A 27516-nucleotide genomic window follows, 5' to 3' on the forward strand; every position below is an offset into this window, starting at 1 on the left:
AAGCAGACCATTGCAAACTATCATCTTTCCCAGGGTGGTGTGTGCCAGTCATGTCATTGACATCCATGTCCTCCTTAAACATGTTTCTCGTCAAAAAATAAAAATATATATCTCCACCGTTATGGACTTCAATGAAAAATAACAGTAGAGTGGAACCTCTACCTATGAACTTGATCCGTTCCGTGACCCGGTTCGTAAGTGGAAAAGTTAGTTTCTCAAGTCGATTTCACCTTTTTGCACTGATATATGTTTACAACACTCTCAAATTAGTAAAAAAAATGTAGCATTACTAAAAATAAAAAAGAAATACAGTGGTAACAGCAATAAAAAGAAATAAAGTTTTAAGCGGTTACACCTTGAAGGCGTGACGACTGGCTGGAGGAGTAACACAGGCACTGGCTGTATGACGGGAGGTGGGGGGTGGGTGGAATAACGGAGAGTAAGCGTAGATACGGCTTAACTTAGCACGAATTTCGATGTCTACTATTTACACTAATGCTAAATTGCTAAAACTAAAATTCGCTAACCTTAAAAGCTCACTCCAGTCTGGGTGCTGGGAGACTCGCCTATTGGGGTCAGTGGCCATTTCCAGCCACCGGCTCTGGTTCGTTTCTAGAGTCATGGTTCATTGGTGAAGGAAAAAAATATTCAAATGCCCGGTTTGTATCTTGGAAAGTTTGTTAGTATAGGCTCCACTGTAATTGTTATAAAGCTAAGGTGATGGCTGAAAATCTACTCACCCTAAGCCTACACCTACAGTTTAAGTGCATTAATAGAAGTCAAACGATGCTGGGATTCGATATTGTTCAATCTTAAATTTTAAATATATACCCAATAAGAATTAAAAATATTTAATTTCCCTGTAATTAAAGCAGAACAGACAGTAATGAGATCAAACTTTTTATTGTATGTACACAAAAGCACATTAGACACGGGATGGGTACAGCATCTGAAAAACAGAGAAAAACAATTTTATTGAGAATTAATGTATGACTTAATATTTTAATACAATTCAAAACATCAATATTAGCATTTAACACCAAACACAACGTCATCCATATAAACATCAATCTATTTATCCACATGTAAACATGTGGGAGTACAGCCAATAAATCAGATCAATAAAAAGAGCCCCTAAAATACTGTAGTGGCACATTTCACTGTAGACTGACCCAACACCTGGCACAGCTCCCTACAGTGGAGACGGTTACAAATGAAAATGATCCGGTCTAGAATTTCAGTTTTCTTCTGAATGACTTATGAAAACAGTGTCACAAATTTTTTTCTTTCAGTGACTAAGTGCCACTTAATTTAACAAATGGTATGGAATGTAATCCTCTTTTTTCCAGTTTTGTAAAAATAAATAGCATCTAAAATGAAGGGTAACCAAATTGGGTTTTTTTTTTTTTTTTTACTTTTTACATTGTTTTCTATATTGGACAACATACAAAAGTCCTTAATTTTCTTAAGAACATTTCAGAAAATAAGTTTTTTTAAGACAACATGAAAATGTCAAATCTGCACAAAATTTTACACTTCATGCTTTGTCTGTAAAAATTTTTTTGCATTTGCAAATATAATAGATTCTACCAATGGCTCTATAGGATTAGTGTAACCAATGCAACAATTATCCAGCAACTAAGGAGGAAACAACACTGCTTCAATTTTGGATAACGTGTCATGTTCCTAAATTACGATGACACCTCACTTTCTGCAGATCAGGTGACCGATGTTACCACCCTCTGATGACGTCCACCAATGCCTCATGAGAAGCATATGAGCCTAAAGCAAATGTGTATTTTTGCACAGTTTCGGACTGTTTTGTCTGAGCATTTTTCAAAGTTGAACCAGGGGTGAATTTAGCTGGAACTTTAAGAAGTTTTGGAGGTGCTGTTACTTTACATGTGAAGTAGAAACCAATTTGCTTCTTCAACCCAAGCAAACTTACCACTCTTATTCTGTGGCCGATGGCCTTAGCTGGCAGGTTGCTGCTGAACTTGGCACGAACCATCCCGCTGTTGCCGTGAGCACGTGTGACTTTACCCCAGATGACGCGGGTCTTGTTGGGTTTGCCGCCAGGCGTCACTGTGTTCCTACACAGACAGAAAATCCCATTAGAAACGCACAGGTACAGGCAAACCTCTAATTTAGATTGGTCAAAATATACTGTGGTTAGTTTATATAACAAAGATCTGGTTTGCAGAGAAATTAGCAAAGTTTAAAAGATGTAATTAATCTTGTTCGACATATAAACTGGTAACATACATTTAGCACAAAAAAAATTATAATAGTTAAAATATCCAGCAAAAGCACCATAAAGCTGGTGCAACAGCTTCTCTTATAATGGAGCGGTCCATTAACCATCTGTCCATGATGCAGTGGTACCAAGGTCAAGTGCAATAGCAACAGTAACTTCCATACACTGGTTTAACATACATGGTGCTTTTCTATTGCATGGTACCTACTTGACTAGACATTTCAGTGTCTGGTTTCGTTCCCATTAGAAGCTCCCACATGCAACGTAGCTGGTGACGTCACAGAACACTCTGTCTAACAAGAACCACCGACTTTGACAACACCACCAGCAACAGTAACGTAAAGTGCAGTTTACTCCTTTGAATGTTCTGGTTTGAAATTAAACACAGCGCCTCGCACCAGATTTTACAGATCTGTAGCTTTTAAATGTCTATGTTGCATAAGAAAAGAAACGTCAGGCTCTTGCAGGGCTTTTTTGTCATCCAATGTGCGTTTGAATCTCTATAAAAGTCCATAGTGTAATGAATGGGATGCAATGAAGCATTTTTCTCTTTACTACTGGATATTTGAACCATAATCAGAACATTCGTTCATTCATTGCCTGTAAGCGCTTATCCAGTTCAGAGTCAAGTGGGTACGGAACCTACTCGGAAACACCCTGGAGGGGGCACCAGTCCTTTGCAGGGTGACACACACCTATGGACACTTGAATTGCCAATCCACCTGCCAACGTGCATTTCTGGACCGTAGAAGGAAAAAAGAGCACCCGGGGGAAACCCATGTGGACAGGGGGAGAACACACCAACTCCTCACAAAAATGTTAATTCATTTCAACTCACTGAGGTCACTGACCTGTTGCTAATTAACCTGGTTTTTGTAGAATTACACTATACCAGTATTTTGTTGGCCTGTCCCAAATTATTTTTAACATATTACTGACAACTAGAAAATGGAGAAACTTCTAAATTTAATCATTTGGAATACTGTTTTCAAATTAGTATATAGGTTTATATCATTGCATTCAGTTCTTATTTACAATAAGCATCCTAACTCAGAGTTTTTATTCTTCTCTTGAACATCTCTGCAAGATCCAAGATCAATCAAATGATGCCTAAACCATTTTCTTCTGTACAGAAATCCACAGTACAACGTGAAAGCCGCTACATAAAAGTTCATACTGAACCCCTACCCCAGGATATCAGACACTTGTATCAAATCAACTAAAAGATGTATATAAATGTAACACACTGTATGAACGACTCACTTTTTTGCTTTGTAGACATAGGCGCAGCGCTTGCCCAGATAGAAGTCAACCTCATTACGGGTGTAAACTCCTTCCACCTTCAGCAGGGCAGTATGCTCACGCTGGTTCCTCAGACCACGCTTATATCCAGCAAAGATAGCTTTACACCACAGCCTTAAAGAAAGGGAACAGCAGCAAAATGTTAAAAGCATAAGCATTCATTTAAAATCAACTGAGTGTAGTAAATATGAAAGTTTTTAACGAGAGTCATTTAGTCATTAACATGGCTTCTGATGTGCTGCCTGCTTTGTCTGTGGCCAAACCTGACTTGATCATGTGCACCTGTATTAGACTAAAAGCTACACAAAAAGCACAAGGCCAAGGAAAATAGTTCTTATGGTGAAATCTAGACATGAAGCAGTTATTAGTTTCACAGTATGTCACAGTAAAATTGCTGAAGGTTAGTTTCAATGCTTCAAATTTTAAATTACCCTTAAAACCACACATTGTTTTTCATGTGAGGAAACATGATACAGTGGCAGAACAATGTTGTGGTTCCCAATTTTGCATTCCCATCCTGATTTCAGTCCCCAAGGACCCTCAAAACCAGAGGTGGTGAAATCAGGATGGGGCAGTGAGACTATTGAAATTTCATCACATTTCATGTCCAGTGGTAAATTCAGCAGTTCTTTAAGATGCAATAGTGCTTTCAAATGTACCCAGAGTCAGCTACAGATTGAAACAATTCTCCTCAATACTACTGCTGTACTTGTAAAGTTTATATAAACTTGTCATTGTTTTACAGAATTTACAAAGCTTCCACAAAGACATCCATGGGTTTTGACAAAATTTGTACACTTCTAAAACCAAACTTGAAAATTAACCTTTAACTAGAATTCGTCCAAAAATAAAAAGCTACTGACCTTCCAGGCATTGTGAACTCTCTCGTCCAGGCTCAGAAAACCTTTACAAAACACATAAAAGGCAAAAAGTCAGCTCACAGCTTTACGCTAGCATTTTATACACTTCACTTTCTAGTCTAAACATGACAAACTATAAATACACCTACACATTTAGGTAACACGCGACAACTAAAATGTCACATGCCGGCTCAAAGTAAATTAACCGTTCCACCTTAAATCGTGCAGCACTTCCATTCTGGCGCACTGTAACTTTTAAGGTGGAACGGACATATCAATAAAAGATATCCAAAAGTCGCCAACTTCAGCTTGTGTGCCTTGATTATCGTTAGCGCTGCTTTACATAAGCCCTGGAGTACCACAGTGGTGGTAATATGTTAAATATACAGTTTGTTGCAGATTTGGGTCCGAGAAGAAAGCGTCCGAGATCAGAACTTCTCAACAATCCTCAATAAATCTCAAGCATCGCCTGTTTATTCACAATCAAACCAGTACGTATATTAAATATAAACGTTTATCTAGGTTTCTTTATGAATATTTGAGCACAATATTCTTCATGAATTTGTAAAAAAACTGATATAAAAGAACAGTGTGTAAAAAACCTGCCTGATACGACAACACAGATGGAGGAAAAGGGCGGCCGAATGGCATTCTGGGGACATAACGACCAACGAGCAAAATAAAAGTCTGGATAGAACGATGAAACATAATACTATAATATTATACATGAGAAATTAAACGTACGCTATACAAGAGATCTTTTTATTATAAAATTAATTTTTAACGTTTTAAAATTTTATGTGAAATAATAGCAAAAATTCAAGTAAAAGGCTTTCAGCAGTATATGATTATTTTGGTGGTTTTAATGAAAAACTGTCAAATAGGCAAAAATGATTTACACATGACGTTGTATTGAAAATGTATGTAAAGTATACAAGTAAAATAATTTAGAACAATTTAATTTACTTATTTATAATTATTTAATTTTCATACCGGTAATTTGCAGTAATCAGTTGCTATGCTGCTATTTGTTATAGAACAGCACAGCTATAATTTTCCTTTAAAATAATTTACAATAAGATAGAAAAAGTGCAAAGAGCTCTTCAGAATTTTTTTTTATAGATCTATACATTTCAGTGCTTGTCTATCTCTGATGACATATTTTTTTGGATCTACGAAAATTAAATCAATGTTTGTTTTTTTTAAAATAATCCACCTGTAAAATATTTTTCTTTCAATTTTTGTTATTTCGCGTAATTTAAATCGATTTGAGAAATAAGGCAAAATTTAGATAAAAGCAACATATGAAATTGAATAAACAAACAAAACATCTCCCTCTCTTCCTGCGGGACCGGAAGTGGGAGCGCTCGCCATTTTAGGAGAGCCGCTGAAAGGCAGCGGGCAGAAAATCTGAGGAAAATAAACCTTACAGATCAACCATGTCCTCGGAAAGCGCTCCGGAGCAGGTAAAATATCCATGAGTTCTTAAGGAGCTTCAGAAATGTACAATGAGCGTGTATTTGTGAGTGTTTTAGCGCCGTGATTTAAAGACAGAGACCGAACCCAGCCATGAGTGAACGAAGGGGCTGGGGTGTTTTATTGCACGGTTTTAGCGCTTCTTCTTGAATACCAAATATATTACAAGGTGCAAGGCCTGAGGTAAAGATCTTAATCGCTTTAGATGGCTGTGTTTTGGAAAAGCAGCTGGTGTGTAACGAAAGACTGGAGCTGGTCGTGAGCCACAGATACATTTTTTTTTAAGTTTTAAAAAAAAAAAATAATTCACAACAGATGTGAGTTTAAGTAACGAATATTTAATTTACGTTTTACCCAAAACTAACAGAAAACGACACAACGCCTCTACAACCGAATAATGTCACGTGTTCAATAACGACCTGACTCCGGCTTCCATTAGAGGCTCTATTCAAAGACAGGATTAAAGTTCACTCTTGAATTTCGTCATACTTCACTGAGTTAACCCTCAACCCATTCAGTGATTTGGGGGGTTTAGGCTCTGGGGCGGTTTATGAGGACATGACAATTTTTACGTGATCTACATAATTTGCGCTTTATGGATTCCGTTTTTGAGAACACCACCAATTTTCCCCATTTCCCTGTCCTTATACATCTGTTACGTCCTGAAATGTCAGTTACATGTTTTTAATCGCCATTTCGACAAGAAATTAAGCACTTGATGGCCATGAATTCTGCACAATATATTACCTCATGTGGCTAAATTGTGGCAGGTTTTATAGAAATTCGTGGCTGTGTTTTTTGTTAAACTCTTGTGTAAAAGTTAAGCTAGCAGGTAGCAGGACTTTAAGAGTTAATATGAAGTAATTGTGTGGAACACTTGTTACTGACTGATTAGGTTTCTGGACCGTCTTATTGCGGTTTGTGTTATGCCCATGTTTTTTAACATGGCTATTAAGCTTTTAAAATGATTCTGATAACTGCCATTTTTATTTTTATTTGGTTGTTTGATTGTGTTGGTCCCAGTGAAGCATGGCACAGTCTAGAGCAGGATGACTCCTGTTTTAACTGATGTTATAACCTGTGTTTATTGCTCGAGTTGAATCAGGCCTTGTGGAGCATGATAACACAAAGTGGTGTGGCTTCCAGGGCCTGGAATTGTCTAACTGGAGTTCAGTATTTTCACAGTTATTATGAGAAAAGTAATGAGTGAAATTAGGCTTTATTGAGCACTACTTCTCTTTATGACTAGCACTTCAGATCAGAGTAAAATGAACTTTGCTCTGACTTCCTATTGGGACTATTTTCCCCATGTTCTTAGGTTCTTTGCACAAGTGACGTTGGAGTGAGTCATGTATATTCAATTTGCAAGCCTTTTTCAGTGATTTGTAGGTTTCCTGCTTGTGTTTTACTGATTAGGGGTTTATTAATTGCTTATGTAGTTATGAGCTTATTTTGTTTGTGTGGATTTAAATGTTTTGCTTCCTAATTTGTCATAGGCTGCGGAATACATTCCGGAGAAGGTGAAGAAGGCTGAGAAGAAATTGGAAGAAAACCCATATGACCTCGACGCATGGAGCATACTGATTCGAGAAGCACAGGTTTAGTGACACAGGGTTGCATTCATTTTTACCTGGGGTTAACATATTTGGGGAAGAGTTGGCATTGGGATGGTGGGGAGGGTTTGCTCACCGCCATTTTGTAACTGCACCATTGGCACACTCATTGTATGTAAATGGTTTTTTAAACTCCTTTTTTTAGAACCAGCCTATAGACAAAGCAAGGAAGACTTACGAAAGACTTGTTGCCCAGTTCCCCAGTTCGGGCAGATTCTGGAAACTATACATTGAAGCTGAGGTTTAAATCCATTTTTTATTATTCCATTTCTATTACTTTCATGTGTGCAAGAGTACATCTCCCAGTCTGATCAACAATGTGACTTTCACGTCTCTTCTGAAGGTTTTATACTAGTGGTAGTCACGTTTGTCACATCTTGTAACATTTGGCTGTGGGGGGTGGTGGGGCTTGAATTATTTATTTATTTTTTTAATTATTATTTTCAGTTTTATAAGGTTAAGTTCATATTGTTGCATGTTTTATCTGCAACAGCATTAAACTATTTTAATAGTATTGAAGTGCTTTAGCCTTTTATTCACTTGTTGTGTCAATTTCTTGCCTCCTGTGTCATTTCTTTGAGGTCTTGTGGATTGTGTGTGTACACTGCAAATAGATCTGTTCATATTAACACCCAGTTCCTCCTTAGACCTATTTCAGTAAAGGCCAATGTGTACTGCATATATATATATATATATATATATATATATATATATATATATTAATCTCACACAGGTAGCAACATAATCTAATTTCAGTAGTGTTTGTAACGTCTCATTTTTAGTTTCCATACATGAAAATAAATAAACTGATTGACAGACATTGTAGGAGTAAGGCACATGGCATTTGTAAATTACAAAATAATGTTTTACAGCGCAATGCTAACGTTAGCTAGGCTTTTAAATAGGGCCTTAAGTCGCTGCTTTGTAAGAATATCACTTAAAATGGTAAGTATGTTACAACTAACACAGAATATGCATGGTTTGTGTGTTTTGCTTTTAGCTAAGTTTTATATAAGCTCCAATTTAGACCAAAATTGCTTTCATTACAATATTTGTTTGGCCTCTGTCTGGACTGCGTACTGTGAAAACATCAGTTGGCACCTAACACTTTTGAAATTAAAATCAGTAATGAGTAGTATCCCACCCCTTTTGCTACAACCTCTACTCTTTGGAGAAGTCTTTGGAGTAGATTGTTGAACACTTCTATGAGAAATATATAGCATTCAGCCATGACAGCACTGGAGAGGTCAGGTACTGATGTAAGACATTTGGTGCTGGGTCCCAAACACCACTCTCAACTCCTCTGGAGCTCCTTCACTCCAGAATACAGTTCCACTGTTTCTCATCCTGGTCCCGGGGTGCTTTTTAACCTTCTTGCCTGTGCTCGAGTCTGAGCACGGCAGCTCCAGAGCATTACATTTCATGATTTTCTATGGAGATCATTTATAAACTGCACAGCTGAATGGCTGTGTCCACAGTGGGTGCACCTTAAAGGAACTGAACACTCAAATGGTGTATCTACAACTTTTATGACACATAGGTTAAAGCTGGCTTCCTCATGTTATTTTGAAGGTCACACTAAACCACAGATTGCTCAGAGTATATTCGCATTTCCAGATGTTTTTGTTGGATTTTTTTTTTCTTTGTAAAGAAGCCCCCATAACCATAAAATTGGCAAATTACTGTAGTTTTAAAAGTGAATATAGCAAAGTACAGACTGGTTACAAACGACATTCTTCAGTACAGGTTTACAGATGTCAGCTAAAACTGAAACCTTGGAGTTTGGCTGACAGTGAACCTGATTTGATGTTCTTGAAAAACCAGGTGGCTTCTAAAAGTAGCATATCAGGCTGAAGCAACAGATTTCAACAGTGACACATTGAGATATTTATTTAGGAGTTAAAGTATGACTGCCCAGATTTACAGAGACGGTAATAAAGCTTTTACTCTGCTGTTGTTTCATAGTGATATCTGCCCTGATCAGTGTTGGTGATGAAATCTTCAACAGTTGAAGGGCTTTAAATTCGTCAGCACGTCAGCAGTGTCTTTCCCTTTAAGTAAAGAACTCAGTGTCTAAGCTCATGTTTTGTAAATGAATAGACATTTGAGGGATGCATCTTTTAGCAGCACATACTTAGAGTCCTTAAGCTTGGATTGTTTATCCTTGCAACCCATTCCACTGATTCCAAACTTTGTCGAAACCATGTGATTGATTTTTCTTTTTCCTTTTTCTTTTCAGTAATAAAACTGATTGACAATCACAACAGATTGGTTTAATCATTGGAATGTAATTTTGTGTCTGAGGGAGACTGTTGCTGTGTGAGAGTGAGTGTGTGAGAACTGATTATTTTGCACTCATAGCACTCAGTGCTGTGTTATTCACTGAGGACTAAATACAGCTGATTTTTGAGAGTTCTCCTGTCTCTGTGTATACTACCCTTTCTTTACTTATTCCGTGTTCATTAGCTGCTCTTTATGAGGCTGGTGAAGAAAAACTGCTTTAAATACCTTTAGAAACATTGGACATTGAGATTTCCACTATGTATCATAGTGTATTTAAAAAAAAAATACTTTTCTCAGCTGAGTTGGGGAATCCAAGTGAACACAACTGGTCTCATCTTGAGCTCCCAAATGTTAGAACTGTCCTGGTGTTAATCCTAAGATTGAGGGATCACAAGCCTGATCCACAGTAATGCCTAAGATGGTGTCCAAGATGGTGGCCTGTGTCTTGGTGTAAAATGGCTTTCCGTCTCACTCAGCACGAGGCAAACCATTACAGGTGTCTGTTAGCTAACACAACAGAACCGAACTGTTCTCTAAGCATCTGAACTGTGTTCGTAGCAGTGAAGAAGTGGCCGCTCATAGAGTTCTTTCAGAATCCTCTTAGATTTGTAGCTAGGTGTGGAATTGTCAATGACAAAACAAATCAGAGAATAAAATATCTTTTTCTTATTCTGTGGCAAAGAGAAACTTTTTTCTTATTCTGTGTCCCCCCACATTAAAATTAATATTAGTTACGTTTTTTAAAGTTATTTTTAGTAAATACTATAACATGGTGTCTACAAAAGGTGCATTTTTATGTCATTAATATCATATGCTGACTCACTTTTTCCAGAAGAGTGTGTTTGAGCTCCCTGGCTATTTGTGGCTGCAAAGTGCTGTAGGGTCTGTCTTCTTTTGTTGTGCTATTTTTAGATGAAACCGAACACTGTCGTCAAATCTGTGACAGAGTGTCACAAAGATGTACCTTTTGAGGGAACTGCTGGTGCACAGATGAACTCAGTGAACACAAAATCACTCTTAGAAACTTCCCCAGAAGCCTCTATAACAATGTAAACCTAAATATGTAGCATTTCTGCCCTCATTAAGAGCTTCCAGTTCTTGCTGTAGATTTCCAGGTATTTCTACTCATTTCCTCAGTGAAAGTTTATACACATCTCTACAGCTCCACATCCATTAAGACTCACACTGTTGAAGTCTTCATAATGGAAGGATGGACACACCTTGTCGATTTTTTCAGATCCAAAGTACGCAGAGCTCCGTTTTCCCCACTCAGAGACGTGAGGGATTTGAGTTGTTAGGAATTCCGTTTTCTCTGTTGATTATAATAATTTTTTAAAGTGCTGTTTTTTTTCACATATTTTCCTTTAAAGGCAGTTTTGACTGGAAATGAAACATGCATTTTGTCCCTAATATTTATCCTGTTCTTGTCTTGTTTGTAATTGCTGAGTGAAATTTCCTTCAGAAGGTTGTGGCAATGTAAAGGTGAAAAATAAACCTCAATAAAATACCAGTCCCCTGACTTTTCTGGTTGTTGTATCTTGAGTTATTTTTGGTCTTGTCTTTGAGGAAAGGCAGAGGTAGCATGTAATAACCTTTCCTGGACCCTCTTTCAGGTATGCTGTTTTGTGTTGTAGAGACAGGCAGGTTATGTAGACGTCTTTTAGCCTCACCTTCTGTCACACAGAACTAGGGAGGTATTTTGCCTCAGCTCCAGCTTTTGTGTTCTTTCCTACAACATATTTGCATACATAATGTTGTATATTTCCCTTGAATAAAATGTTACACTTATACTTTCTTCTCATGGTTTACTTCCTTTAAACAATATATTTATAAATGTTATGTTTTATTCATATGGAATTATACATGGTTTGGAGCAGGGAGTTTTAACTTCCAAATTTTGGTATTGGAATTGGTAGTATTTATCTCCCCATGACACACACACATTATCCAGTTCATTTGGCAGTTTATTTTCATTTTTCTCAAACATGTTGAGCTCATTAATAAAGTTCATCCAATTTCTGGAAGTCTCTGTAAGGTTTTAGACAACACCTCATTTTTGTTATTTGGGAGTTACCTAAAGTTACATCAACAAAGAACCATATGGCAAAGCACATGGACCATTCTTATTATCTATTTTAAGATGGAGATTATCCAGGTATGATTTTAGGGAATCACTGTAAGCAGGTTGAGGATTTATGGTTGTGATAAAGGGGATTTGAATGAATTTCACATTGTTGATCTTGAAGGGAGTTCTCTCTCTCTATCTATCTATCTATCTATCTCTCTATCTGTGTGTGTGCACGACTGTTTATGAAGATATGATTATTCTCATATTTTAACCTACTCTATACATAGTAATGTTTTGATAATGATGGTTGTGAAATTTGTCCACAGATCAAGGCTAAAAACTACGACAAAGTTGAAAAGGTAAGTGTTTATTACTCAGACCTCAAGTATGCAAATCTGAGCCATCATAAGACTGGCATTGAGCATTAGCTTATTGTCATGTGCGGCTGCTTCAGGGCATCCCATTTTTTAAATAAGGATTTGGCAAGCTTTGTGTGTACAGTTAAATATCTGTATTTGGTGCGTCTTAAAACAGTGCAAATTATAACGTACGTCTGCAATGTTTTAGATACATAATGACCCTTGCAATCTCACTCTGGGCGTTTATCAGAAATGTGTCAAGACCGCAGATACACCGTCTTAAGCAGTATCAAGCAAAAGTCAGGGACCACCCATAATGTATTTTTTTAAATTTATTAGGTGGAAAATAATATCTAACAGAAAATTACACCAAAGACTCAATGACTTTTTGCATTTACTGAGAATATTTAAGTTTAAAAGACTTGGGGGAATATTATTTTCCAACATTTGTTTGAACTTTATGCTGGAAACGAATAAAATGTGAAAGGAATGTTTCTAAATTTTGCATTAATGTCTGAAAGAATGAATCAGTGAAAAGTTAACATCACTATTCAGGTATTATTTGGATGTATGGGCATTGTTAACACTGACACTGGTAGTGCCAAGGCACTAAAATATAATATTTTAAGCACAGTAATTACTTAGGGAACCTTTGAACCTAAATACATATCACTTGTGTGATATTTAAGTGAAGACATCTGTAAATACATAATTTAGTAATTATTTGTATAACGACTGAAGTAAATTCAAAACCATCAGCTCAAAACCTGCTATGTGCAGTAGAATTTCTCAGGACAGGAACTGAATTTTCTACCACTCTGTTTTCATTTGGGGTAATCTTTGTCTAAAATAAAAAAGCTGAAGCTCCAACACCAGTGGTGCAGCGCAATCACAGAGCAGTACAGCAACATAACACAGTCAAATTATTCCTACACAAAATTGTGATCTATGAAAGGATAATATGTACAAACCGGATTCCAAAAAAGTTGGGACACTAAACAAATTGTGAATAAAAACTGAATGCAATGATGTGGAGGTGCCAACATCTAATATTTTATTCAGAATAGAACACAAATCACAGATCAAAAGTTTAAACTGAGAGAATGTATCATTTTAAGGGAAAAATATGTTGTTTCAAAATTTCATGGCGTCAACAAATCCCAAAAAAGTTGGGACAAGGCTGTTTTTTACCACTGTGTGGCATCCCCCCTTCTTTTTACAACACTCAACAGACGTCTGGGGACAGAGGACACCAGCTTCTCAAGTTTAGAAATAGGAATGCTCTCCCATTCATGTCTAATACAGGCCTCTAACTGTTCAATCCTCTTGGGCCTTTGTCGCACCTTCCTCTTTATGATGCGCCAAATGTTCTCTATAGGTGAAAGATCTGGACTGCAGGCTGCCATTTCAGTACCTGGATCCTTCTCCTACGTAGCCATGATGTTGTGATTGCTGCAGAATGTGGTCTGGCATTATCTTGTTGAATAATGCAGGGTCTTCCCTGAAAGAGATGACGTCTAGATAGGAGCATATGTTGTTCTAGAACCTGAACATAGTTCTCTGCATTAATGGTGCCTTTCCAGACATGCAAGCTGCCCATGCCACAAGCACTCATGCAGCCCCATACCATCAGTGATGCAGGCTTCTGAACAGAGCGTTGATAACAACTTGGGTTATCCTTGTCCTCTCTGGTCCGGATGACATGGCGTCCCAGTGTTCCATACAGAACTTCAAATCGTGACTCATCTGAACACAGAACAGTCTTCCATTTTGCCACACTCCATTTTAAAAGACCCCTGGCCCAGTGCAAACGTCTGAGCTTGTGGAGCTTGCTTAGAAATGGCTTCCTCTTTGCACTGTAGAGTTTCAGCTGACCCTTACGCACAGCAATTGTTCCAGATTCTCTGAATCTTTTGATGATGTTATGCACGGTTGATGATGAGAACTTAAAAGTCTTTGCTATTTTACGCTGGGTAACACCATTGTGGTATCGCTGCACGATCTTTCTGCGCAAACAATGGTGGAATCGGTGATCCTCTTACCATCTTGGCTTCAGAGAGACACTGACACTCTGAGAAGCTCTTTTTATACCCAATCATGTTGTCAATTGACCTAATTAGTGCTAATTGGTCTTCCAGCTGTTCGTTATATGCTCAATTTCCTTTTTCCAGCCACTTATTGCTGCTTGTCCCAACTTTTTTGGGATATGTTGACACTGTGAAATTTTGAATTAACATATTTTTCCTTTAATATGTTACATTTACTGAGATTAAACTTTTGATCTGTCTTCTATGTTCTGTTATGAATAAAATATTGACATTTGCCGTCTCCACATCATTGCATTCAGTTTTTATTCACAATTTGTTTAGTGTCCCAACTTTTCTGTAATCCGGTTTGTAGTTGAGTAAAATATAGATTCCTTTACTCACATATGCTAAATTTATTATGTTTGAAAGTGTATCAGCATTTTAGGTTTAAATAAAAAACAATCAAGAATTATGTTTATTTTAGGAAATGGGCCTATTTACATCTCTCCAATTATGTGTTGTACTGATTTTATACCCATTTAAAACAATACAAATACCAGATAAGTGTCATTATGTAAGTTAATGCATAGAAATTAGAGTTCCTATGGTGTGCAAAGTGAATGCATGTTAAAGCACTTTGGGTTTGTTTTCTAGCTGTTTCAGAGATGCCTCATGAAGGTGCTGCACATTGATCTATGGAAATGCTACCTTTCATATGTTCGAGAAACCAAAGGAAAATTGCCCAGCTACAAGTATGTCATATCTTCGGTTATCAGACTTTGCTTACACATTAACATAATTATTTGCTTATCATCGCTGTCAGAATAAAACCATGATGGCTCTCTCTCTCTCTCTCCCTCTCTCTCTCTCTGTCTGTTAGCATGATGCTAATCAAGGCGCGTGTTGCTAGCTAAACTAGCTCTGCAATTAATGTCCTCCAAGTGTGTTGAGCTCCAATGAAATTGTGTTAGCAGAAATTTGATATGATGCAGTGGAGCTTCATATTTTCCTTATGTGTCATTAATTGAAACAAATTTTCACATTATCAGGGAGAAAATGGCTCAGGCATATGATTTTGCTTTGGACAAAATTGGAATGGAGATTATGTCATACCAGGTAAGATTCATGTTCTTGATATTAGCACTCTAAATGGCATAGCTTTCAAGTCATGGTCACATTTCATGTTCTGTTTTTTCTCAGATTTGGGTGGACTATATCAACTTTCTTAAAGGAGTGTGAGTATTTAGTAATTCTGTACTTAAATTTCTAATAATACAATGTGTATTAGTAACCATATCTGTGCATTCAGTTTAGGATACACTGTGTATGTGTTCACATTATACCTGGGTCAGAGAGATGCTGTATTCATGGTCTTATGCAATATGAATTTAAACAACCAAAACAAATGGTGTGCCTTTTAATTAACACATATTTGAAAGAGTACATTATCTCCACTGTGTCCCACAGTGAGGCAGTGGGATCCTATGCAGAAAACCAGCGAATCACAGCCGTACGACGGGTTTACCAGAGGGGCTGCGTCAACCCCATGATCAACATTGAGCAGCTTTGGAGAGATTACAGCAAATATGAGGAGGTGAGAAGTTGTTAAAATTTAATAAAATAAGGCATCATTCAGAAATGTTTTATGTGTTCAGCTGTAGATGATTCTGAAAAGACTGAGAAAGCTGTAATAGTATAATTTACAAATATTCAGGCAACTATTTTGACAAAAATATAGTTAATAGACTATTGTTTTTAAATAAATAAATACAATAACTTGAGTAACATCAGTCCTTCGGTGTAAGGTAGTGGTAGCAGTGCAGATCAAACATGTAGAGCCTGGGCTTTACTCCAGATTCCTGTAACATTATGTGAACTTGTGTTGTTACATTCAGTAAACAGTAAACCGCTGTCCCATTTTAAAGGGTATTAACATCCACTTGGCCAAAAAGATGATTGAAGATCGGAGCAGGGACTATATGAATGCTAGGAGGGTCGCCAAGGTAAGTCCCTTACACTTCTTTCTGTACTGCGTCATATAACTTGGATCAATCATATTTAACAATCATATTTTGGAGATTTGATATTTGATTTTGATTCTTTAGGCATCACTGGCTTGATTGCATCATGGGAATGAGGGGAAACTGAGCTTGTGGAGGAAATTAGCAATGATTAAAAAGCCAAAATAAATAATTAATAAATGAACTGATATGGCTGGAGAAGTAGAAGTGGATTAAACACTCACAAACTAACTGAGACAATGTTATTGTCTTGTTTTCAGGAGTATGAGACTGTTATGAAGGGTTTAGACAGGAACGCCCCCTCAGTACCTCCACAGAACTCTCCACAGGAGGCGCAGCAGGTGGAGATGTGGAAGAAGTACATTCAGTGGGAGAAGAGCAACCCCCTGCGCACAGAAGACCAAACACTCATCACCAAGAGAGGTGACTGGACATTAACATAAAACAATACTGTATATTGGAAGAATCTGAATTAACTTGATTTAACGATGTATGTCCAAGTGCATAATGTATTTTGTCTTTCCATTTACTAATTTTGTCAGTAACAATGTTGATGTGTAGAGATTTGAATCACTCAATCAAATATGTTTCATATTTCTTACACCAACACTAACACTTCCGAACTCTAATTGGGAAATGTTGACTACAGAAGGAATGCTGTTTGTCGTAAAAAATGTAAATGTTTCATAGGACATTTTAGCAGAGAAAATAATCCGTACCTTTCTAACATCGACTTATCATCATGGAATATCAGTATACAGAATAGTCACAGGGGCGGAACCTGGAGGCTGTGGGTTCGATTCCCGCTCCGGGTGACTGTCTGTGAGGTGTGGTGTGTTCTCCCTGTGTCTGCGTGGGTTTCCTCCGGGTGACTGTCTGTGAGGTGTGGTGTGTTCTCCCTGTGTCTGCGTGGGTTTTCTCCGGGTGACTGTCTGTGAGGAGTGTGGTGTGTTCTCCCTGTGTCTGCGTGGGTTTCCTCCAGGTGACTGTCTGTGAGGAGTGTGGTGTGTTCTCCCTGTGTCTGCGTGGGTTTCCTCCGGGTGACTGTCTGTGAGGAGTGTGGTGTGTTCTCCCTGTGTCTGCGTGGGTTTCCTCCGGGTGACTGTCTGTGAGGAGTGTGGTGTGTTCTCCCTGTGTCTGCGTGGGTTTCCTCCGGGTGACTGTCTGTGAGGAGTGTGGTGTGTTCTCTCTGTGTCTGCGTTGGTTTCCTCCGGGTGACTGTCTGTGAGGAGTGTGGTGTGTTCTCTCTGTGTCTGCGTGGGTTTCCTCCGGGTGACTGTCTGTGAGGAGTGTGGTGTGTTCTCCCTGTGTCTGCGTGGGTTTCTTCCGGGTGACTGTCTGTGAGGAGTGTGGTGTGTTCTCTCTGTGTCTGCGTGGGTTTCCTCCGGGTGACTGTCTGTGAGGAGTGTGGTGTGTTCTCCCTGTGTCTGCGTGGGTTTCCTCCGGGTGACTGTCTGTGAGGAGTGTGGTGTGTTCTTTCTGTGTCTGCGTGGGTTTCCTCCGGGTGACTGACTGTGAGGAATGTGGTGTGTTCTCCCTGTGTCTGCGTGGGTTTCCTCTGGGTGCTCCGGTTTCCTCCCACAGTCCAAAAACACACGTTGGTAGGTGGATTGGCGACTCAAAAGTGTCCGTAGGTGTGAGTGTGTGAGTGAATGTGTGTGTGTGTGTTGCCCTGTGAAGGACTGGTGCCCCCTCCAGGGTGTATTCCCACCTTGCACCCAATGATTCCAGGTAGGCTCTGGACCCACCGCGATCCTGAACTGGATAAGGGTTACAGATAATGAATGAATGAATGAAGAATAGTCACAAACACCACAGTCTGCGTGGAATAGAGAATGCTTTTTAATATTGTGTCTCAAATATTTGTTGTTTTTTTTCTCTTACAGTGATGTTTGCCTACGAGCAGTGCCTTCTGGTGCTCGGCCATCATCCAGATGTGTGGTATGAGGCTGCTCAGTATCTAGAGCAGTCCAGCAAGCTACTGGCTGAGAAAGGGGTCAGTGTGTGTTGCCTTTTATCCTGGAGTGTTTGGTGCTGTGTTTTTAAAAAGCTTGTAATCACTTAAGTTGAATTTCATTTAGATAATTTCTATTGATGCAAATGCTGTTGACCCGGTCATTCTCATGCTGTTTATTCACATCTCCCTCAATTCAGGATATGAATAACGCTAAGTTGTTCAGTGACGAGGCCGCTAACATCTATGAGCGAGCCATCTCTACTCTGCTGAAGAAGAACATGCTGCTGTACTTTTCCTTTGCTGACTACGAGGAGGTGAGATTTTCAGCAGTGGTCTGAGTTAATAACAATTAATTTACACTGTTTTGCTTTTTAAGATCGCACCCAATATTCTGTTTATGATTTATCCGATCACATTTCAATTTTAAAAATGTGTTTTATGTACATTGTTAGGTATCTGCTTCTGAGCTGATAGAAATCTGATTTTCTAAAAGCTTAATTCTGTGGAATTTAAAAAGCACACTTTTGTTGACTTGTGTTCCTCAGAGTCGTATGAAATACGAGAAAGTTCACAGTATATATAATCGTCTGCTGGCCATAGAGGACATCGACCCCACTTTGGTGAGACTCCTTAAATGCATGATATTCGTTAATTAACATCCTGAACATGGGCTTTTCTGCTTAAGCTCCGTATTAAGACTCAGTCTTTCTCCCTTGTTTTTCTCCACTTTTCAGGTTTACATTCAGTACATGAAGTTTGCGAGGAGGGCAGAGGGCATTAAGTCCGGTCGTGCAATCTTTAAGAAAGCCAGAGAGGATGTTCGAACACGGCACCACGTTTACGTCACTGCTGCTCTAATGGAATACTACTGCAGCAAGGTAAAATCAGAGCGAAAGCGACACATACATTTATTAGTGATTATGTACAATAGGGCCGGCACGGTGGCGCAGCAGGTAGTGTCGCAGTCACACAGCTCCAGGGGCCTGGAGGTTGTGGGTTCGATTCCTGCTCCAGGTGACTGTCTGTGAGGAGTGTGGTGTGTTCTCCCTGTGTCTGCGTGGGTTTCCTCCGGGTGACTGTCTGTGAGAAGTGTGGTGTGTTTTCCCTGTGTCTGCGTGGGTTTTCTCCGTGTGACTCTCTTTGAGGAGTGTAGTGTGTTCTCCCTGTGTCTGTGTGGGTTTCCTCCGGGTGACTGTCTGTGAGGAGTTGGTGTGTTCTCACTGTGTCTGTGTGGGTTTCCTTCGGGTGACTGTCTGTGAGGAGTTGGTGTGTTCTCCCTGTGTCCGTGTGGGTTTCCTCCGGGTGCTCAGGTTTCCTCCAACAGTCCAAAAACACACGTTGGTAGATGGATTGGCAACTCAAGTGTCCGTAGGTGTGAGTGCGGATAAGTCGATTTAATGTTTTTAAACACTACTTTTATGGCCCTCGTTTATATTGCTGGCTGCTGAAGTACATGTATCTGTGATGTCTGGGTATTATCCAGGTGGTGTGTAGACAGTGAATAAATGTTGTTAACAAAGTGTCAGCACACAAGCAAGTCAAACAAACCAGTGCTGTACATGCGTCTATCACATCTACATCATCTTAATCACAGCTTTTTACTGTGTTGTGATACAAATGATAGTTAAAGATTAGCATCTAATTTTTAATTTGTAAATTAAGAAATTAATCAAGACATTTAACATAGTATATAATTAAATGCTTATAAATGAGGTCTTTAAATAATTGATTTAATTACATGATTAAATGTCTTGATAGTCTTCCTTAATTAAAATTTCAAGTCCAGATCTCTTTCTGTGTGAGTTTTATATCTTTATTAATTGTGACAACACTCTCAGAAATGAACAGATATGATTTTAAAATCATTTTTGTATTGTTTCTTCTTTAGGACAAATCTGTGGCCTTTAAGATCTTTGAGTTGGGTCTGAAGAAGTATGGAGACATCCCAGAGTACATACTGGCATACATCGACTATCTCTCTCACCTCAATGGTAAGATGCTTTTCTCGTCCTACAGTAGGGCTGGGCAATTAATCGAAAATGAATCGAAATCGACATTCAGAACTTCTAATCGACATAATCTTGTCTATATCGATTATTTATTCTGTTATGTCCCCACTGTGTGTTGATGTACTGTCCTTTTAAAACCACGCTACCAAGCTGTAGTCACGTGGTTCTGCCCCCTATCTGCCACATGGAAGCAGCCTAAGCCAAGGGTGCAGCTTTGGCCTAATGGTTATAAGACCAGGCTTGGTTTGATCCCCACGACCGGCGGGAACATCTATGGCTTAAGTGCCTTTGAGCAACCCCCAAATGCTCCCCGGGCACCGGCGATGGCTGCCCGCCGCTTTGGGTGTGTGTTCACAGCCCCTAGTGCACTAGTGTGTGTGTGTGTGCATGTGTTTGTTCACTGTCACATATGGGTTAAATGTGGAAGACACATTTCGTTGTACAATGACAAATAATTGCACAGTCACACACCAAATATAAACAATGCTCAAAAAACGAGAGGAAGACGCTCCCAGCGACATTAGAAAAATATCCCAGCTTTAACACTGGAGCATATTTGCAGCACAATTTACAGCCTGTGTGATAACTCTATCTCAGATTGTGCGTTTCCTCTGAGAGGGGGGAGATGAAGTGTGTGCAAGAAATGCTTATTGTCAAAGCCCTTAATCAAAAGATTTCACTGTGAGACTCTGAAGGATACTAATGTTTTGCATTTAACTACTGTTTCTTTCCTTCTTTCACAGAGGATAACAACACAAGAGTTCTTTTTGAAAGAGTCCTGACGTCTGGAAGTCTTTCTCCTGAAAAGTCAGGGTTAGCATTCTACTTTTTTATCCGTATGTTGTAGTACAATGTCTACTTTTAAACCCAGGATAGTATATTATTAGCATCAGTTAAAAAAACCCAGCAGTTTCAGCAAAGGAAATATGTTCCTAATATGTGTGTGTGTGTGTTTGACAGGGAGATCTGGGCTCGCTTCTTAGCTTTCGAGAGTAACATTGGAGACCTGGCCAGTATCCTGAAGGTGGAACGAAGACGTTTTATGGCTTTTAAAGATGAATACGAGGGCAAGGAGACTGCTCTCCTGGTGGACAGATATAAGTTCATGGATCTGTACCCCTGCTCCACCAGTGAACTCAAAGCCCTTGGATACAAGGTCAGATTTAGACCTACATTCATTTGGCTATTACAGCTATGAATACAGTTTGGGTACAAAGGGCAAGGGGAAAAAGCCTGAATGTAAAGATTGAAGCTTGTACAAGGTATTTCATGTGCTCTATCTAAACCAGACAAACATTAAATGATGTTTACATTCTCTGTAGCAGTTTTACAGTCATTCTATTTGTTAAAGGCCCTGGTGTTACACCATCACCACTACTATGTTTCAGTTTTAAAGTTGATATCATGAAGCTGATGCCTTCTGAAGGCCTCTCCAGTGGTCTGTATCTACTTACATTCCACAGAAAAAAATAAAATTCTGATTGGAGGCTTTTCTGCAAAGGGTTTCAAGACTGTAACTATGTTTCCTCAACTAAACCCTAAAATTATAACTATAAAAAATATTTTAAAACTCTGTACTTTCTACAAACATCTCAACACGTTATATTAGTAGTAATCGGACTCTATTCTGTCTCGTCTCGTCTCATTACTGGGATATGACAGGATGTGTCTCGGGCCAAATACGCTGCACTGATCCCTGAGGCGGTGGTAACTCCCTCTGTCCCAGCATTGAAAGATGAGGCCGACCGTAAACCTGAGTATCCAAAACCAGATACAAACCAGATGATCCCCTTCCAGCCCAGACACCTTGCCCGTAAGTATCTGTTCTTTAGCACTGGGGATGTCCCTGTGCAATTTCTTTTATCTTAAACCCCCCTACCCAAGCCATTTAAACGTGGCATGTAATCTTTCAACCAAGTACAATCTTGAAATTGCGTTTTAAAAGAAAGCAAACACTTCTGGGAAATTTAAGCAACCAAAAATTTGATTAAGAATCACTTTATTGGCTACTGTGATTGCACACAGAGGAATTTGTTCTCTGCATTTAACCCAGTCCGTGCAGTGACAGACACATTTACACACACTAGTGAACACTAGGGGGCAGTGAACACACATGCCCCGAGCGGTGAGCAGCCCTAGCCACGGAGCCTGGGGAGCAGTTATGGGTTAGGTGCCGTGCTCATCAGGCACTTCAGTCATGACCTGTCAGTTTTGGGGTTTGAACCGGCAACCTTCCAGTTACACGCCCAGTTCCCTAACCACCAGGCCATTTTTTTTTTTGTAATTGTTATTTTAAACTTACTCCTATGGCATTATTTTTGCCTTATTCCAAAGTAATTTATCTCATGTAAAAAAGCTTCAAAATAATTTAGTTGCTTCACTGTCCTGTAATGGGTAAGATGGAGGGCTCAGCACAGCAGAAACTGCACTATGTAACTTCTGAAGGTGGGAAAGAAACCACTTCCTCCCCCTTGTTTTCAGGAGAGTGCTGCAGTACTTTCTTTAACTGTAGATGAGCATAGGACCAAAAATACAAAATGTCCGCAACTCAAACTTACTATATATAAAATGTCCCATTAACCCTCTAATTGACAGGATTGGTTCGTTAGGTTGTGATTATACATTGAGATTATCTTTGGGACATAGCAGTTTTACATTGAAAATCTTCAGCTACTGCTAATTTTAAACTAATCTAGCATTAGTGTTAAGTTTTACTCTTTCTAGTCAAACCAAAAGAAAATCATAATCAGATGCTGATAAATTTTCTTTAAAAACTCATGATCTAAAACCCTGAGTCCCTAAAGAACCGATGTTGTAGTGAAGCCTCAGTGGACCAAAGGTCCAAAGCATTTATTTATAGCTCAGTGAGACAATGTTCAGAGTGAACTGTGGTCTACTTTAAGCTGCTCCAGTTCAGACAGAAACTAGGATTGAATCTATCTAGGTTTCTGTGTCAAAATTGCCAATACAGGCAAGACAGAGTTTGATTACTCATTGATCTAGATGTGAATATCTGCCTCTGAGAATGTAAGACTGAGTTGGTCAGATACATTCGCCAGTGGCTGTACAAGGCTTTATACTTTGAAGCTTTGTAATAAGGACTCTCAATGTTTGTGATCTTGGAAAGTGCATGGAGAAATAAAGAGGTATGACTTAATGAGTACATCCAGATTTACTACTTTATTATAATCTGACTGTTCAATAAAGCACCAAATACTATAAGATCAAGTTTTGGCAGATCATTTGCTGTAGATACTTTGCTGTGAGTGGTTTTGTCAAACACTTGAGACACATGGGAAGATGTTAGAAGTAGAGATCCATCCATCCATTATCTGTAACCCTTATCCAGTTCAGGGTCACGGTGGGTCCAGAGCCTACCTGGAATCATTGGGCGCAAGGCGGGAACACACCCTGGAGGAGGCGCCAGTCCTTTCACAGGGCAACACACATTCACTCATATGGACACTTTTGACGTGTGTTTTTGGACTGTGGGAGGAAACCGGAGCACCCGGAGGAAACCCACACAGACACAGGGAGAACACACCACACTCCTCATAGACAGTCACCCGGAGGAAACCCACGCAGACACAGGGAGAACACACCACACTCCTCACAGACAGTCACCCGGAGCGAGAATCCAACCCACAACCTCCAGGTCCCTGGAGCCGTGTGACTGCGACACTAACCTGCTGCGCCACCCATTTAAGGAAATCAGTTAGAGTTTGCTCCCCTTGCACAGCATTTCTACCACAATATTAACTAGGAAACTAGTTTCTGACTACTCGTGTGTGTGTGTGTGTGTGTGTGTTACAGCACCTGGTCTGCACCCTGTTCCTGGAGGAGTGTTTCCTGTGCCTCCGGCTGCTGTGGTTCTCATGAAGCTGCTGCCTCCTCCAACCTGTTTTACAGTGAGTATCACTGATTTTGGCTTTGTCTTTTCAGAACACAGATTTTGCTCTATATCACGATGGATGTTCTATTCTTTCTTCTGTGTTATACGTGTTGAAATATATGTTTATTTTCCAAAATGCACTAGAACAGATTGGGTAGTACATTATGTTATAGTATGTTATTTAATGACTTGAACATTTGTGCTGTGCGCCAAAATATGTTGCTATTTTTAAGTATCCACTGATGGGAATCTGCACCCCAGTTAGGGGGTTAGCTATTCCATTTAAACTGCAATTAAAGAAACCCCACAGCTCTGGGGAATGAACCGTCTGCTTGTGCTGATTTTAATGTCCCGGAACTGTCAACCCGAGCTATCTGCGGAATGATGGCTTGATCAGTTGCTCTAGAATGTTCCAGTGAATACTTTATACATCATTTGTTTTTCTCTCCATCTGCAGGGGCCATTTGTTAAGGTTGATGAGTTGATGGAGTCTTTTAGAAGATGCACGCTGCCTGAGAGTATGTATCTCCACCATCAAGAACCTGTACATGAGTCTAGTTCACCATTCTCAATGCCAAACACTAGAAGGCTAGAAAGATATGCTCCTCAGCATTGGGCTGTGGATCAGTGGAAATGTGTTCTTTGGAATGATGTGTGTGATCTAGAAATAATCTACCAACATCATGATTGTTTTCAATTTAAACCAAATCTAAAATGTGTCTAAAACTAATACATTGCTGTGATTGTTACGGTGTTCTCATTATTCTTTCCCTCTCCGCCTCGATGTGTAGCTGTGGAAGCTGCCGTGGAGCTGATTACAGGAAGTCGTCCTGATGCTCCGAGCGAGGGGAACGGTCCTGTGGAGAATCACGCAGTGGCCAACAAGGCTCTGAAGAGGCCGAATGCTGATTCGGATGAAGAGGAAGACAAAGGGGCCATCGCTCCCCCGGTCAACGATATCTACCGAGCGAGACAGCAGAAGAGGATCCGATGAGACCAGCCCATAAAAACACACAGCGGTTCCCACTACGGACTCTTAATTCCCAACGTAAATGTCCCTGCTCTCTCCAGTGATGACTTTTTTAAAATTCCCTCTCTTAGCGGATGGTTTTACTGTGAGTGTGAAAAAGTCCACTGGACGAAGGACTGGAATGTATATCTTTACTGTTGACCTCTTTTTTTCCAAAGCAGAGAGGGGCTTTTTTTTTTTTTTGGGCTCGTCGTGAATGGCTCGTAACTCAAGATCTTTCGAGTCCCTTCACCATTTCATCGTTTTGATCGTTCATGTTAATTTTTTATTTTATTTTTTTTTGTTCCGTGTTTGAGTTGTTGTTTTTTTTTTTTTAATACAGTTTTATTTTTAAAACTGAGTGGCTTATACTGTACAAAGTTTTTATTCTGGATGTTGATTTAACACATAGTTTGGAGCTTGCAATGTTGTAGTCTCGATGGATGGAATATCCAAGGAAACATCAGAAAATGTCATTTTGTAGTCAAATGAAAATCAAACAACTTCACTTCCAATAAAACGAAGTAAAACACACTCAAAAGAAGGGCATTGCTTTTTTCAGGGTCCCCCCCCCCCTCCATGGTTCTGTGGAGATGTGTAAATCTAACGTTTGAGTAGTGTAAATGTTCTAGGAAAAAACCTTTCAGTTGGTAAAGCAGAATGGTTTTTGGGTCTTTACAATGTAGTGTTCTTTGGTGTCTATTTTCAATATTCATTATCAATTGCTTCTTTTCTGAGGGATATTTCTCGGTTAACCAAATTGTCAAGTAGGAGGACGTCTAATGGACGTTCCCACTGGACACTCGCCTCATTTGCTGTAAACGAACTCGGTGTCTCCTGAGGTATTGTTCTTTGTTTACCTCTGGTCACCGCTAGGCTGCGCAGTGGAGCTGCGCACTGAGCTCTTGACTACATTGGGGAGGCGTTTCAATGCAGCAGACAGACAATGTCATTATTAACAGTTGTGTTCTCAGTCAAACAGCGTATATTACATATTATACTGTAAAACGGTATTAATAGTGAACAAAACAGCTCTCGGCCGCTGTGTTTTGTTCAAACAGACTGAAATGTGGGTGTTAATATTGGGTGTTGTCACAGTAACGAAACTGCAAGGATACTTTTCAAAATAAAAGTAGACACCCACGTAAAAAGATGGTGGTCCAATATTAGACAAAAGGTCTAGGGAAGCGGGAAACAACAGGTGAAACGTGTTTTGGTCCTCACACACAGCTTGTGTTTTCTTACATTTGTGTTTCCTTAAGTTTGAGACCCCTTGAATATTCATTCTTGTGGCATCACACAGTGAGTTTAAAAATGTATTTACTTCACCTGGTTTTTATATAAGGGCAGGGAAGTGAATAGCCTCATTTGAGAGTTTACATTCTACATTTATTTTAAAGCAGAGAGATTTTGTGTGATTCTCCTGAACTGTATCTTACAGGAGAGTGTCACACCTTGATTTTGGCCCTTGTTAAATGTGGCCAGTATGCGTTCTCCAAGTTATTTTAAGGATAGATATAACTTTTACATATACTGCTTATATATTCATTTAGGAAGAAAGGTGGGTGTGGCCTGTGAGTGGTGGAAATTAGCCCTGTTTAGCCCACTGTTATGTGCTAATGCATGGCACTTGCTTTCTCAGTTCAACAGCCTTTTTTTTTTTTCATTCCAAAAGGTGCCTCATTTCCAGTATAGCACTATTTTGTTGTCTTGCTCACCTTTCACTTCTTTAGAAGCTTTTACATATGCTCTGAATGTGTGTACAATATCTGGTGCACAGTTTGTCTTGAACCCACTGCCCCTTCAAGATAGGTCAGTTCTGACATTACTGGCCTGGAGGTTGTGGGTTCGCACAGGGTGACTGTCTGTGAGGAGTGTGGTGTGTTCTCCCTGTGTCTGCGTGGGTTTCCTCCGGGTGACTGTCTGTGAGGAGTGTGGTGTGTTCTCCCTGTGTCTGCGTGGGTTTCCTCCGGGTGACTGTCTGTGAGGAGTGTGGTGTGTTCTCCCTGTGTCTGCGTGGGTTTCCCCGGGTGACTGTCTTTGAGGAGTGTGGTGTGTTCTCCCTGTGTCTGCGTGGGTTTCCTCCATGTGACTGTCTGTGATGAGTGTGGTGTGATGAATATATAAAAAACCTTTCTGACGTAGAGCCCCCTCTGTCAAAGTCAAACCCTGTAGTCCATTTGTAGTGAGAAACCTTGCTGTTGTTTTTTACTCTTCACCCACGCAGACACGGGGAGAACACATTTTCTATATTCTAATTAGTATGTTAACTGTTATCTGGAAGTTGGATGCAAATATTCAGAGTTTATACATATATATATATATATATATACACACATTTGTTTTGTAAAATACAGTTAGAAGCAAAGGGGGCCCTTGTATA

General features: G+C 39.4%; 2 protein-coding genes across 2 annotated transcripts; one reads left to right on the forward strand and one right to left on the reverse strand.

Annotated features, from left to right (window-relative positions):
- Positions 1 to 887: 887 nt before the first annotated feature.
- On the reverse strand, positions 888 to 5105 carry rpl35a (ribosomal protein L35a). Its single transcript, XM_066685174.1, has 5 exons — positions 5026 to 5105; positions 4423 to 4463; positions 3521 to 3673; positions 1949 to 2093; positions 888 to 949 (listed from the first exon to the last, which is right to left on the reverse strand). Exons 2-5 carry the CDS (start codon positions 4431 to 4433, stop codon positions 926 to 928), a joined length of 333 nt encoding a protein of 110 aa, XP_066541271.1. The 5' UTR covers positions 4434 to 4463; positions 5026 to 5105; the 3' UTR covers positions 888 to 925.
- A 645-nt stretch (positions 5106 to 5750) lies between these two features.
- Positions 5751 to 25661, forward strand: cstf3 (cleavage stimulation factor, 3' pre-RNA, subunit 3). Its single transcript, XM_066684954.1, has 21 exons — positions 5751 to 5885; positions 7392 to 7493; positions 7654 to 7749; positions 12186 to 12218; positions 14900 to 14997; positions 15295 to 15361; positions 15446 to 15480; positions 15713 to 15839; positions 16171 to 16248; positions 16527 to 16689; positions 18153 to 18262; positions 18421 to 18537; positions 18769 to 18843; positions 18958 to 19101; positions 20112 to 20214; positions 20976 to 21045; positions 21193 to 21388; positions 21895 to 22045; positions 24046 to 24140; positions 24582 to 24642; positions 24916 to 25661. The coding sequence occupies exons 1-21, from the start codon at positions 5859 to 5861 to the stop codon at positions 25116 to 25118; spliced, it is 2151 nt and encodes a 716-aa protein (XP_066541051.1). The 5' UTR covers positions 5751 to 5858; the 3' UTR covers positions 25119 to 25661.
- Positions 25662 to 27516: the final 1855 nt, after the last annotated feature.

The sequence above is a fragment of the Hoplias malabaricus genome, chromosome 11, assembly GCF_029633855.1.
Source record: "Hoplias malabaricus isolate fHopMal1 chromosome 11, fHopMal1.hap1, whole genome shotgun sequence".
NCBI lineage: Eukaryota > Metazoa > Chordata > Actinopteri > Characiformes > Erythrinidae > Hoplias > Hoplias malabaricus.